Source organism: Anomaloglossus baeobatrachus, chromosome 6 (genome assembly GCF_048569485.1).
Source record: "Anomaloglossus baeobatrachus isolate aAnoBae1 chromosome 6, aAnoBae1.hap1, whole genome shotgun sequence".
Taxonomy (NCBI): domain Eukaryota; kingdom Metazoa; phylum Chordata; class Amphibia; order Anura; family Aromobatidae; genus Anomaloglossus; species Anomaloglossus baeobatrachus.
The window spans coordinates 398,739,067-398,753,655 of NC_134358.1; the positions used below are offsets into that span (position 1 = coordinate 398,739,067).

At 41.8% G+C, this 14,589-nt stretch overlaps 1 protein-coding gene across 3 annotated transcripts in view; it reads right to left on the reverse strand.

The window, feature by feature from the left end:
* Positions 1-4,026: 4,026 nt before the first annotated feature.
* Positions 4,027-14,589, reverse strand: part of STARD3NL (STARD3 N-terminal like) — a 96,316-nt gene continuing 85,753 nt past the window's right edge. For all 3 annotated transcript variants that reach the window (XM_075315123.1, XM_075315121.1, XM_075315122.1), the window contains 3 exons: positions 12,309-12,407; positions 11,337-11,393; positions 4,027-5,103 (listed from right to left, as the gene is read on the reverse strand). In XM_075315123.1, coding sequence (XP_075171238.1) covers positions 11,341-11,393; positions 12,309-12,407 — 152 coding nt within the window. In that variant the 3' untranslated portion in view covers positions 4,027-5,103; positions 11,337-11,340. The remainder of the gene's footprint in view (positions 5,104-11,336; positions 11,394-12,308; positions 12,408-14,589) is intronic.

Consider the following 14,589-nt stretch of genomic DNA (forward strand, 5'->3'; position numbering starts at 1 on the left):
GTACAGATGTGTCCTGCGTTACCTTTTCTCTTGGCTTGATATATGCCGAGATGTGTGGGCTATATGATTGCCATCTTTAAATTAGAAAAAAAATAAAACATGATTTTACAATTTATGGGACTTGTTCTATGATTTACATGGCCACCGAGTAGCTGTGTTGTGTATAGGTGCTTGTTGGGGTAATGTATTGATTTGTATTGTAAAGGAATCGGGAGTGCTTTATGAAATTCCAGGCATGGAAAGGTGCACACATTGGAATAATCTGCTACTGTTTTCTCATGTCAGGTACCCATAAACTACAGTTTTAACCTCCCTTTATCCATAAAATCTCTTTAATTATTTGGATCTCTCTGCAGCATGACATTGTGGACCACCATCTCCTCCTCAATAGACTCTGCTCATCTTTCTAGGATACTGCATACTTTTGGTTCTCTTCTCCTGACATTTCCTCGCATTACTACAAAATAACAATGATTGTTTGTGGTCTCTAACATCATGTCCTTTCTAATTTAAAATTAAACATTTCTAAAACTGAGCATCTTGTATTTCCTCTCTCTACTAACCTACCAAAACGCACCGTCATCATAGCTTTATGTGATTTAACCTTAAAGGGAACCTCTCAGGTGCACTATGTTCCCAGAACCATGAGCAGTTCTGGGTGTATATTGATAATCCCTGCCTAAGTGTTCCTGTATACACTAGCATAGATAAACAGATCTTTAGAAAAAGTATTTCTAAAGATCCCACATGATAGGCCAGTGAGTAGTTGCAAGGGAGTTCACTTGGTTAGTCGGCCCCCTTAGAATGTAAGCACACCCCTGTGGGCGTACTGACATGCTAATGAACGAGCAGCGTCAGAGGCATGGTCGCACTCACCTCTCTGACCACTGTATCAGACGCTGGAGTTCAGCTCAGTGCGCATGACCCCGGACGTTCAGTCATGCACACTACATGAGTTTGAAGCCAGGACAGACCAGGATAATGCACACAGACCAAAAATCCAGGAGTCTGACGGGATGGCAGCAGAGATGTAAGCGCGACCATACTCTGATGCTGTGCATTCATAAGCATGTAAGTACGCCCAAAAGGATATGCTTACATGCTAAGGGGGCTGACTAGCCAAAGAAGTAACACCCTTATGACTAGTCGCTGGCCTCATTAACATATCATACGTGATCTTTAGAAATAGGTTTTCTAAAGATCTCTTTATGCATGCCACTATAGGCTGGGACTGCTAGGCAGGGATTAGGAATAAGTACCCAGAACTGTGCGTGGTTCTGGGTGCATATTGCACCAGACAGGTTCCCTTTAACTCCCAAAAATAGTACGCATATCGTCTTGGGGTTATATTTGATCTTTCCTTCACTCCATATAGCCAATTACTTACTCGCTGCTCATGACAGCTTCACCTTAAAAACATTTCCACAATCCAAACGTTTCTTACCTCTGTACTGCAAAGACTTTTATTGACACTGTCTAATACTACTACGACGCCCTATTAATCAGTCTCCCCATTACTAAACTCTCCCCCTTATAATCTACACTACATGCAACAGCCAGGCTCACAGTTCTGTCTAGCTGCTACACCAATGTTTCCATGCTATGTCAGTGATTGCACTGATTACCCATTCTCTAAAGAAAACAACCTAAACTTATTACAATCAAATCAACCCAGATTTTGCCCTCAGTCCTTTCACATGTTCTCCGTTCTGCTAATGATTCAATATCTTCCTTCTTTTCCTCTCGCTTCCTAAAGCTCTATGTGGCCAAAACTAAACTGATCATCTTTCCTCCATCTCGCCTACACTCTCTACCTGATCTACCCATTACAATAAATAACATCACGCTCTCCCCAGCACACAAAGTTCGGTGCCTCGGAGTGACCTTTGACTCTGCTTTGTCCTTCATACCACACATCCAATCCCTGACCACCTCCTGCCGTCTTCAACTCAAAAATATTTCCAGAATCCGCCCTTTCCTCAATTCCCAATCTACAAAAATGCTAGTGCATGCCCTCATAATCTCCCACCTCGACTACTGCAACATCCTCCTCTGTGGTCTCCCTGCTTACACGCTCGCCACTCCCCAGTCCATCCTTAATTCTGCTGCCCGAATGATCCACCTCTCTCCTCAATACCACACCGCTTCTCCTCTGTGCAAATCCCTTCATTGGCTCCCAATCTTCCACCGTATCCAATTCAAATTACTAACACTGACCTACAAAGCCATGCATAATCTATCTCCTCTGCATATCTCTGAACTAATTTCTCACTACTCTCCAAAACTCAATCTCCGATCCTCCCAAGACCTCCTTCTCTCCTCCTCTCTCATTTGCTCCTCACGCAACCGACTCAAAGACTTCTCCCAAGCATCCCCAGTCTCCTGGAACTCGCTGCCTCAACATGTCCGACTATCTACTACACTTGCAAACTTCAAAACAGAACTTAAAAACTCCTCTGTTCAGAAATGCCTATAACCTTCAATGACCTCACTGCTTCACCACCACCATGCGGAGCTGCCACCCCACCACCGTGCGGAGCTGCCGCCCCACCTACACCCCACCTACAGTTTCCTCCCCAAAATCCTATAGAATGTAAGCCCGCAAGGGCAGGGCCCTCTTCCCTCTGTACTAGTCTGTCTATTGTAACTTGTATATGTATTCTGTATGTAACCCCCTTCTCATGTACAGCACCATGGAATCAATGGTGCTCTATAAATAAATAATAATAATAATAATAAAAACATCCTCGCTAATACAACTGTCCCACTCATATCTCCAAGAATTTTCTCATGCTGGACCAGTTCTCTGGAATGCACTCCCGCAGACAATCCAGCTAGTTGCCAGTATCCACCGATACTCTCAGTATCAGTATCCGATACTCTCGGTGCACTCTGTATCTGTACATGCAAATACTGGCTCAGGACCAGTACATACAGCTTTACTCGACAATAAATGACAAATACCTTTTACTTTTTAGGTCACTCCTAGCTTGCAAACAGGCCCTTTTCTCCTCATGTATTGTTTTATTTCCTGCCCATGCCCATTTTGAATTACAGAGTGCTGCAGAATAAGGGGGTTCTGTAAAAATAAACATTGTGAAAAATAAATAGGTCTAGTCATCTTAATATGTCATTTGCCCTTACACTTAGGAATAGCAGCTGTCCCAGCGACAAATAATCAAACTCCCCATTAAAAATTCATGCTTGGTGGATGTACATGTGGTTTTAAGGGTGAGAAGAAGCCCCTGCGAGATACATCCAAAAGTAAAATCTTTTTTATTGGACGGCACACAGACTATGTCCTATTGTCATTGTCAACATCAGATGAGAATAGGACACGATGAATTTCACAGATCTCATAAGCAGTGATTTTCTCAGATATGTGAATGGATCTGTGAGACTATGGATCTGGGTTTCTCCCATAAAATATTGGCCAGCACTCGGCCACTTCACATGGGTGTGTGAATATACCCCAAGTTATCACCAGGAAGTCGGATTTACTGTTGGTTACTAGATTTTTCAGACTCCCTATGGCAATAGCCCTACTGCTCATCCCGAAAGGGTTCGTTAACAGAAAAAGTACTACATGTGTTCTTACTGAATATTAAAAAAAAAAAAAAAAAGGCAGAGATTTCTTCCAAGAGGAGGCCACAATATAGGCATACACTATCTTATACAGCATTTGGAAGTCAGTAAAGTAAAGATATTATAAATTAAAAGAATAGAATATATAGGAACAGTAAATTTATTTTAATTTGATATCAATGGGATCTGATCCAGGTCATTATCCATGCCAGACGATTTCCATATATTCTTTAATTTCCAGAAGAGAATGTAAGGAGTCTTGTCAGAAAATCTTCAGGGTAATCTTCTCATAAAAATTGGCATTGTTGGTTATGAGTAATCTTTCGATGGATAATGTATAACTGATGGAGTAGCGTTGAACCGGATTTTTTTTTTCCTTCAACCGATAACCTTATTTTGGTTGTAAGCATTAATATCCAGGAAAAAGCCCAAAACAAAGTGTTTATCCAATATATGTCATTATACATTTTTTATTAATCTCTCAGTGATTCACATCATCTACTTTGACGCTATGTTACAGTAGCTGTAAACATGTGTTAGATTAAAGGAATTTCTAGATTTTCATAATTCTCTGGGCTACATAATCCATTAAAATCATATACTGAAATGTGCTGCAATTGTTAAAATTAGTTTCCCTTCAAAGCCAAAGAATCTGACTTGTATCTTCAATGTATATAATTTACGCTACGGTCTTTTTATAGTGTGTATCGATCAGGCTTACAATAAATTAGAAATAACCTATAGAACTGCAGAACAATGGACACATCAATTCACAAGGTATGCAAGTAAATGACTCAGAATTATCTTGAGAGATATTTTGGCAAGCATAGCTGGAGAACATACAATAGGAGATAAACTGGAAATGTACAATATAAAACAAAACAAAGGTTAAATAAAGCAATCAGAATTATTCTTTACAATAGCAGATAAAAATAAAAAAAAGTATTTGAGCAAGGAGTGTTAATTAATAGGGATGTACAGTAAATGCCTAAATCTTGCCCAGTGTAGGACGCTTTACATACTGAATACATTTCTTGCTACTTGCCAGTGTGTCACTTTTTATAAAGACATGTCAGGATTAGTAGATATATACATCATGTGCATGACTTAGAAGACAATTATGCAATGAAATCCACATCTTCTTCACATTTTATGTCTCAGTAGAGAGCTCATTCTTAGGTTTGCAGGGTTTTCTGCATTACAGAGAGCACAAAGGCACTAATATCCGACACTGTAGACTCCAGGACAGCACGATATATGTTGGTCCAGATTTGTGACCCATATTGCAATTGCTTTGCAATAATACAAAAGTATACGCTGTATTTTTCTCTTCTTACTAAGGCAAGTCTTAACCTATGCCCACAGCATCTTCAACAGTAGTTTAGCAGCCTTCTGGAACCATCCATTAGAATAGCACCATCAGTACCCCAGTGAAAGGCTTTAGGTGGCTTTTTTCTGTTGTCACCGTAGATGTGTCACTACTCCTGAAAAGGTCCCAAGCAATATAATGTGTTCCATCTGTAGAGAATAGAGAATTGTAAGTTGGTTTTCACAACAGTAAACTAAAGTTTAAAATTTAGAAATGTTAACAAGTCGCCACCTAGTGGGCATTAGTTGACGTTCACAAGTAAAGACCTTATTATTTAAAGGGAACCTGTCACCAGATTTGGTGAGTTGTGATCACCACCCGTAGGCTCTTATATACAGAATTCCAGAATGGGTGTCTACTCTCCGGTCCGGTGGCTCCCCTTTGCAGTAATGTCCGTCCTCTTCCTACCCAGCCCAGATTGGCATTGCGGTCTTGTGCAGGTGCACTTTGATTTGCCCTGAGCAGGGCAGATCAAAGTACTGCAATGCGCAGACTCGAGGAAAGGTTAAAGGCCAGCCGCTCATGTACACTACAGTACTTTGAGCTACCCTGAGCATGCCTGCGCAGAAGTGCAATGGAGGACTCTGTGGATGACGTAGGACATGTCATGCACACAGGCCTCAGAAAAAGGAGGACAGCGATCTCCGCAGGGAGGAGGCGCCAGACCGGAGAGCAGCGACAGCAATCAGACTGGCCTGTCTCCTAGGTGAGTATAATAAAAGTGTTTAAGTTATGCAGATTGGCCTGGGATGTTATATACAGTCATATGAAAAAGTTTGGGCACCCCTATTAATGTTAACCTTATTTCTTTATAACAATTTGGGTTTTTGCAACAGCTATTTCAGTTTCATATATCTAATAACTGATGAACTCAGTAATATTTCTGAATTGAAATGAGGTTTATTGTACTAACAGAAAATGTGCAATCCGCATTTAAACAAAATTTGCCAGGTGCAAAAGTATGGGCACCTCAACGTAAAAGTGACATTAATATTTTGTAGATCCTCCTTTTGCAAAAATAACAGCCTCTAGTCGCTTCCTGTAGCTTTTAATGAGTTCCTGGATCCTGGATGAAGGTATATTTGACCATTCCTGTTTACAAAACAATTCAAGTTCTGCTAAATTTGATGGTCGCCGAGCATGGACAGCACACATCAAATCATCCCACAGATTTTCAATGATATTCAGGTCTGGGGACTGGGATGGCCATTCCAGAACATTGTAATTGTTCCTCTGCATGAATGCCTGAGTAGATTTGGAGCGGTGTTTTGGATCATTGTCTTGCTGAAATATCCACCCCCTGCGTAACTTCAACTTCGTCACTGATTCTTTCACATTATTGTCAAGAATCTGCTGATACTGAGTTGAATCCAAGCAACCCTCAACTTTAACAAGATTCCTGGAGCCGGCATTGGCCACACAGCCCCAAAGCATGATGGAACCTCCACCAAATTTTACTATGGGTAGCAAGTGCTTTTCTTGGAATGTCGTGTTTTTTTTCCTCCAGGCATAATGCCTTTTTGTATGACCAAACAACTCAATATCTGTTTCATCAGTCCACAGGACGTTCTTCCAAAATGTAACTGGCTTGTCCAAATGAGCTTTTGCATACCTCAGGCGACTCTGTTTGTGGCGTGCTTGCAGAAACGGCTTCTTTTGCATCACTCTCCCATACAGCTTCTCCTTGTGCAAAGTGCGCTGTATTGTTGACCGATGCACATTGACGCCATCTGCAGCAAGATGATGCTGCAGGTCTTTGGAGGTGGTCTGTGGATTGTCCTAGACTGTTCTCACCATTCTTCTTCTCTGCCTTTCTTATATTTTTCTTGGCCTGCCGCTTCTGTTTTCTTCCATTTCCTTACTATGTTCCTCACAGTGGAAACTGACAGTTTAAGTTTCTGAGACAACTGTTTGTATCCTTCTCCTGAACAACTATGTTGAATAATCTTTGTTTTCAGATCATTTGAGAGTTGTTTTGAGGATCCCATGATGCCACTCTTCATAGGAGATTCAAATAGGAGAACAACTTGCAAGTGGCCACCTTAAATACCTTTTCTCATGATTGGACACACCTGCCTATGAAGTTCAAAACTCAATGAGGTTAGAAAACCAATTTAGTGCTTCAGTAAGTCAGTAAAAAGTAGTTAGGAGTGTTCAAATCAAGAAATTGATAAGGGTGCCCATACTTTTGCACCTGGCAAATTTTGTTTAAATGCAAATTGCACATTTTCTGTTAGTACAATAAACCTCATTTCAATCCAGAAATATTACTGAGTCCATCAGTTATTAGATATATGAAACTGAAATAGCTGTTGCAAAAACCCAAATTGTTATAAAGAAAAAAGGTTAATATGGAAACTAGAAAAGAGAAGCGCTGATAGGGTTTTACCAGATTACACATATGGTTTAGCATATATCACAATACACTCACCGATTCAGGTTGTGAGAGGTTACAACCACCATAGATAGCATCAGATAATGGCGGCTGCAGCGGCCCCACGTGTTTGCAGATCAAAGTGGAGAAGGAGAAGGGGTTAAACCCGTGCAATCCGCCAGATAAATTCAGAGGAGATGTTGATAATTCAGAACATTCTTTTAATCCATGGGTCTACGCGTTTCAAGGTCTGTGACCTCTTCTTCAGGACCAGCAAATCAACACTACATGTACATACAAATGAAGCCTTTTTATACCTGTGGTAACCACCAAGTACCGCCTCCCGGCACTTTGAAAAAAGTCAGAAGGGAAAGAAAAAAAAAAAAAAAAGGATCTGCATGCATGATACAGCGTTTTTCACAGATATCATATACTTTGTAGAATGCTATTATACTGGTCATAAAAACAATTTATATGAGAAATACACATTCATAAAATGGAAAATTATAAAATAAAAAGAAAAGGAAAGAAAAAAATGTCAAAGATCAGGACACGAACTCCAAGAAAGTTGCCCATAAGGTAACCTTCGATTTTTGTGGTGTACGCCACCAGTAGTTCTCAAAAAGCTGTGTATCCCTAAAGTTATGTTCACAAGGTTGTCATATATGCGTACGATTAAATAAAACATATGTTTAATAAATATATTAAAAACATTTCAATATAGAAAAAATGATAAAGGAAAGAGATGAAATAAAATGATAATAAAAATGCATAATTTGCTGTGAACTTTTTATGCTGGTCCTGAAGAAGAGGTCACAGACCTTGAAACGCGTAGACCCATGGATTAAAAGAATGTTCTGAATTATCAACATCTCCTCTGAATTTATCGGGAAAGAAAAAAGGTTAACATTAATAGGGGTGCCCAAACTTTTTCATATGACTGTACAGTATTCTAGCATGCTGTATATAAGCGCTCACTGGTGGTGGCCGCAGCTTATAGCCACCAAATCTGGTAACAGATTCCTTTTAAAAGGAAATATGTACTACATCATCCACAGATCACTGCAAATCTAGTACTTGCACAGTTAAAGCAAAGACCTGTGCAGGCACTCTATGCTCTACCCTGCTAAGGGCAGACCAAATTCCTAAAATATACAGACACCTATTAACCTGGAAGTGAATTCGGTGCCGGCGTGTGCACACTAAAAGACTTTGCTCTGCCTTTAGTAGGGCAGAGCAAAGTGACTGTCCAAGTCTGCACTTCAACTATGTGGGTAGAAGATTCGTAGCAATTTGTGAACGATGAAGGACACATCATTGACATCAATCAAAAAAATGACGCCCATTGGAATGGAGCGCGCTTCATGCCAGAGGCATTTCAGGTATTTTTTGACATATGCAAGGAGCGCTCAGGGCCTAAAAACAGGTTAATGGACATTAGTAGTAGAGCAGATCAAAATGAAGACTTTAGTTTATTTGGAATCCCTAGTGACAGTTTCCTGTTAACCTAATGTAAATCACAAAAGTGAGTACACCCCTCACATTTAAGTACATTTTTATTATATGTATTCATGGGACAACACTGAAGATCTGACACTTTGATACAATGTAAAGTAGCCAGTGTACAGCTTGTATAACAGTGTAATGTGGTGTTCTCGCTAAATAATTTGCACTATAGGAGTAAAATAAATATACATTAATAAAAAAATCTGTACACCCCTCATGTTTGTAATTTTTACATTTTTTTTTACATCTTTTAGGTCTTAACAGCTGGCAAGAAAAGTGAGTACACCCCCAAATTAATATGGCCAAATTGTGCCTAAAGTGTCAATATTTTGTGTGGCCACCATTATTTTCAAGCACTTGCTTATCTCTCTTGGGCCTGGAGTTCACTAGAGCTTCACAGGAGCCGCTGGATCCTCTTCCATCCTCAATGATGGCATCACGGAGCTGGTGGATGTTAGAGACCTTGTGCTCCCCCATCTTCTATTTGGTGATGCTCCACAGATGCTCAATAGGGGTTAGGGCTGCAGACATGCTTAACCAGTCCAGCACCTTCACTGTCAGTTTCTTTAGCAAAGAAGTGGTCCTCTTGGAGGTGTGTCTGGGGTCGTTACATTGGAATAGTGTCCTGCAGCCCAGTTTCTGAAGAGAGGAGATCATGCACCGCTTCTGTATATCACAGTACATATTTGCATTCATGGTTCCCTCAATGAACTGTAGCTCCCCACAGCAGTCAGCATTCATGCAGCCACAAAGCATGTCACTCCCACCACTATGCTTGACTATAGGCAAGACACACTTGTCTTTGTACTCCTCACCTGGTTGTCATCATCTGAACCAACTAAGTTTATTTTGGTCTCATTAGACAACAAGACATGGTTCCAGTAAGCCACGTCAGTCTCCTTGTTTCATGTAAACGGTTTGCAGGCTTTCATGTGCATCATCTTTAGAAGAGGCCTCCTGACAGCCATGCAGACCAATTTTATGCAGTGTGCAGCATATGGTCTAAGCACTGACAGGCTCACCCCTCATCCCTGTAACAATTCTGGCAGCACTCATATGTCTATTTTGAAAAGACAACCTCTGGATATAATGCTGAACACGTGCACTCAACTTCTATGGTCGACCATGGTGAGACCTGTTCTGAGTGGAATCTGTCTTGGCCACCATGCTGCAGCTCAGTGTCAGGGTATTGGCAATATAGCCTAGGTCATCTTTATGTAGAGCAACAATTTTTTTTGTTCAGATCCTCAGAGGACTCTTTGCCATGAGGTGCCATGTTGAATGTCCAGTGACCAGTATGAGAGAGTGTGTGAGCGATAACACCAAATGTTAACACGTGATCCCCATTCACACCTTGAGACCTTGTAACATTAATGAGTCACATGATACTGGGAAGGGAAAATGGATAATTATGCATAATTTGGCAGTTTTCACTTAGGGGTGTTCTCACTTTTGTTGCCAGTGGTTTAGACATTAATGGCTGCGTGTTGAGTTTAGAGAACACCAAATTTACATTGTTATACAAGCTGTACAGTGACATTACATTGTATCACAGTGTCATATCTTCAGTGATGTGCCATGAATACACATAATAAAAAGAAAATTACAAGACATGAGGGGTGTACGCACTTTTTTATTACTGTATATTTATTTTACTCACCTATATTGTGTTATTAATTCCACAGCACTTTACACAAATTATCACTATTTCCCCTGGGGATCACAATCTAACTTCCCTAAATGAGGGCTTGTGACAAGGCGCGGTGGTTTTTATAACCATTCTGTGATACACAGAAGCTGGAGTTTGTTTATTTTAACTGGTCACCCATTAAGGCTACTTTCACACATCAGTTTTCTGCATTCAGGCACAATCCTTTTTTTTCCTGATGCAAAGGATCCGGCAAAAACGGATGCAAACTGTATCCACCGGATCCGGTTTTTAACGGATCCGTTATGCCGGATGCGTACAAAACCGGATCCGGTGGATACGGTTTGCATCCGTTTTTGCATCCGGTTTGTCCTTTTTTTTGAAGGATCAGCTTTTTTAATTAATTTGGTGCATGCGCAGTTTACAAAAACGGATCCGGTAGCCGCATCCATTTTTTACCGCATTGCGCCGGATCCGGCGTCCATAGGCTTTCATTGTAAAACACGCCGTATCGCGCCGGATCCGGCGCGATGCGGTTTTTTTGCCGGACAAAAAAACGTTGCAAGATACGTTGCCTCCGGCCGCCGCTTTGATAAATTTTGCCGCATCCGGAAAAAAACGGATGCACCGCAAAGCCATCAGGTACAATCCGGTACCAATGCAAGTCTATGGGGAAAAAACGGATGCGGTACCGGATCCGTTTTACCCGTTTTTTTCCGGATTGAACCTGATGGCAAAAAACTGATGTGTGAAAGTAGCCTTACATGAATATTTTGATTATTGCAGACTGTTACAGTAATCTGAGAATCATTACAACGAAATATTGAGTTTTCAAAGGAATATTTTTTACTTACTTTACTAAATGAGAGATTTTTCACTGTCTTGTTTTTCCTCAACATCTTCATCGGAATCTGCAAGCAAGAAAAACTATTCAAAATTGAAGTAGTGGAAAAAGGAACAATATAATATTTATTCACTGATATAGTGCCATTAATTCCACAGCGCTTTACATACATCAGCAACACTGTCCCCATTGGGGATCACAATATAAAGGTCCCTATCACTAGGTCTTTGGGGTGTGGGAGGAAACTGGAGAACCTTATTAGGTGGCAGATTCCTTTTAAAGGAGATAAGCTGCCATTAGGCATAGCAGCATATTTTTATGGGAGCTGAAATTGCCTATATTTGTAAAAACCACAGACTGTAGCTTGTGAGCAGGACCCTCACTCCTCTTGCAAGCTGTTGAATTGTATTACTCTGTAATGTGTGATATTGCCTGTATATGTCCCCTCTGAATTGTAAAGTGCTGTAGAATATGCTGGTGCTATAGAAATAAAAATCATTATTATTACTTGTAAAAAAAAAACAAAAAAAAACAAAAACAGAAACCAAACCCTGAAGGAATACAGAAACATTTTCCCAAGTGGGCAACTCTACAAAGCGTCAGCTATCAAAGGGATCAACAAATTAGAGCCTTCAAGGTGGAAGCAGAGGAGGTGGTAGTGTCCACAGCATCCGTCTTCTGATGCACTGTGGGCTCTAAAATGAAGCGTAATCAAATATGAAGTAGATAAAGTAGTGAAGGAATGGTAGGGGATTTTAATCAGTATATTAGAAAAGAGAAAGGATTCTTACAATAAGTACATAGCCACTTAAAATCAATATTCGTTTCAGACCAGCCATTGACACCTCAAAATTGCATCACAAGCAATATAAGCCACTGCACACCAACACTGGCAAATCAGTTGATTTAAACGATGACACCCTACACTCTGGGTCAATAGTAGTTTTATGTAGGGTTACTCCAATATGAAGGATTGCTTCACCTGCAGGAGATTCCGGGGGTGAGTAGAACTGACCATCCGACCTTGGTCCTGGCGTCAGCAGTGCAGCTCGCTCAGAAACACTCTGGATTACTAAACGACCTGAAAAGAAAAATGCCACCTTTTTTTGCATATTTTTTACATTTCAAAATAGAATACCATATATAAATTATTATATACAGATGAAGGCTATATTTAGCCATTTACGGGCTACAAATAAAGCTTGTCTAGGCCGGGGTAAGAAAATCACATGATAAATCGACTGACTGTCAACTATATTACACAGATCGTATTCTATCCGTATGTCTGTATTTTATGTCAGTGTGACATTAACACTTTAAAATATACAAGATCAAATACAGTTTTTTAATATTGGCAATGTATCCGTTAGGAATATGGCTGGGCGGATCCGAACTGTAAAAGTCCGAAATCCACGTGGTTTCAAAGATTTCCGGGTGCAGGACCCGGATGCAGTATTCTGAGTGCACGATCCGGATCCGGCACTGGTGAAAATAATTGAAAAATAAAAGAAAGAACAGGAATAAAACAGCATTTCATACTTACCGAGACTCGGTGTCATGGCGGCACACTGCTTCCGGGTCGCGCATTCACTTCCTGTACTGTGCATTGTATACACACAGCTTTCCGTGTTTTCCCCGCCCACCGGCTGTGATTGGTTGCAGTCAGCTGACACGCTGCCACTCAGGGTGGGGGCGCATCTAGCTGCAACCAATTACACATGCCAGTGGGTGGGCAAAACAATGAATATTGAATTGTCGGCTCCGGAAGGGAAAAGCGTGACCCGGAAGGAGTGTGCAGCCATGACACAGCTTCGGGTAAGTACACCACGCACGCTCCTACCCCCTTATCCCTTCCACAAACGTTTTTAGTCTCCGGATTCTGGTCCCCATAGACTTATATGGGCACCGGAACCCGGAGCGAATCCGGATTTTATTTTCAATAGTTTATAGTTCACCCATATGCAAAACAAGAATGCCGCGGAGACACCATCACGTTTCTCCACGCTGGCAGGAAACTGGCCAGGTCTTTCACCGGGAAGGAACAACCACGGAAAGGGCAGTCTCCAGTCAAGGAAACCGCCTATACCAAAACATGGTATACATCCACAGACAGCAGTTTTGGGGTATTTGCCCCTCATCAGTGTGGAGTAGGAAACTGGCTAGTGGGAGCAATGCCTAGTGGAAGACTGCATAGGTAAGGATGGTTGACCTTGACCTGCCAGCGTTGAGAAACATGTGATGGTGTCTCCGCGGCATTCTTGTTTTGCATATTTTCCCAGGGGGCCTTGTTCTAGTGTCACTGCGTTGAGAAACACGTGATGGTGTTGGATGTTAATCTCCCCGTGGTCAACCATCCTTACCTATGTAGTCTTCCACTAGGCATTGCTCCCACTAGCCAGTGTCCTACTCCACACTGATGAGGGGCAAATACCCCAAAACAGCTGTCTGTGGACGGATACCATGTTTTGGTATAGACGGTTTCCTTGACTGGAGACTGCCCTTCCCGTGGTTGTTCCTTCCCGGTGAAAGACCTGGCGAGTTTCCTACCAGCGTTGAGAAACAGGTGATGGTGTCTCCGCGGCATTCTTGTTTTGCATATTTTCCCAGGGGGCCTTGTTCTAGTGTCACTGCATTGAGAAACACGTGATGGTGTCTCCGCGGTGTTGGATGTTGATCTCCCCGAGGTCAACCATCCTTACCTATATAGTTCATCCATCATAGGCTGGAATAGGCAAGTCTCATTTGTAACACAGAAGATAATGTTGCATGATTCCCCCCCACATAGACTAAAGCGGGCTTTACACAGTGCGATCTCGCTAGCGAGATCGCAAGTGATCGTACCCGCCCCCGTCGGATGTGCGACACTGGCAAATCGCTGCCCATGGCGCACAAGATCGCTTACTCCAGTCACACGCACTTACCGGCCCTGCGACGTCGGTCTGGCCGGTGATCCGCCTCCTTTCTAAGGGGGCGGTTCGTGCGGCATCACAGTGACATCACACAGCAGCCGTCCAATAGAAGCGGAGGGGCGGAGATGAGCGGGACGTAACATCCCGGCCACCTTCTTCCTTCCGCATTGCCGGTGGACACAGGTAAGGAGATGTTCCTCGCTCCTGCGGTGTCACACACAGCGATGTGTGCTGCCGCAGGAACGAGGAACAACATTGCTAATAAGCAGAAAACGATTTTCTTGTTTTAAGACGACCTCTCCGCAGCAAACGATTTTGACCGCTTTTGCGATCGTTTAAGGTCGCTCATAAGTG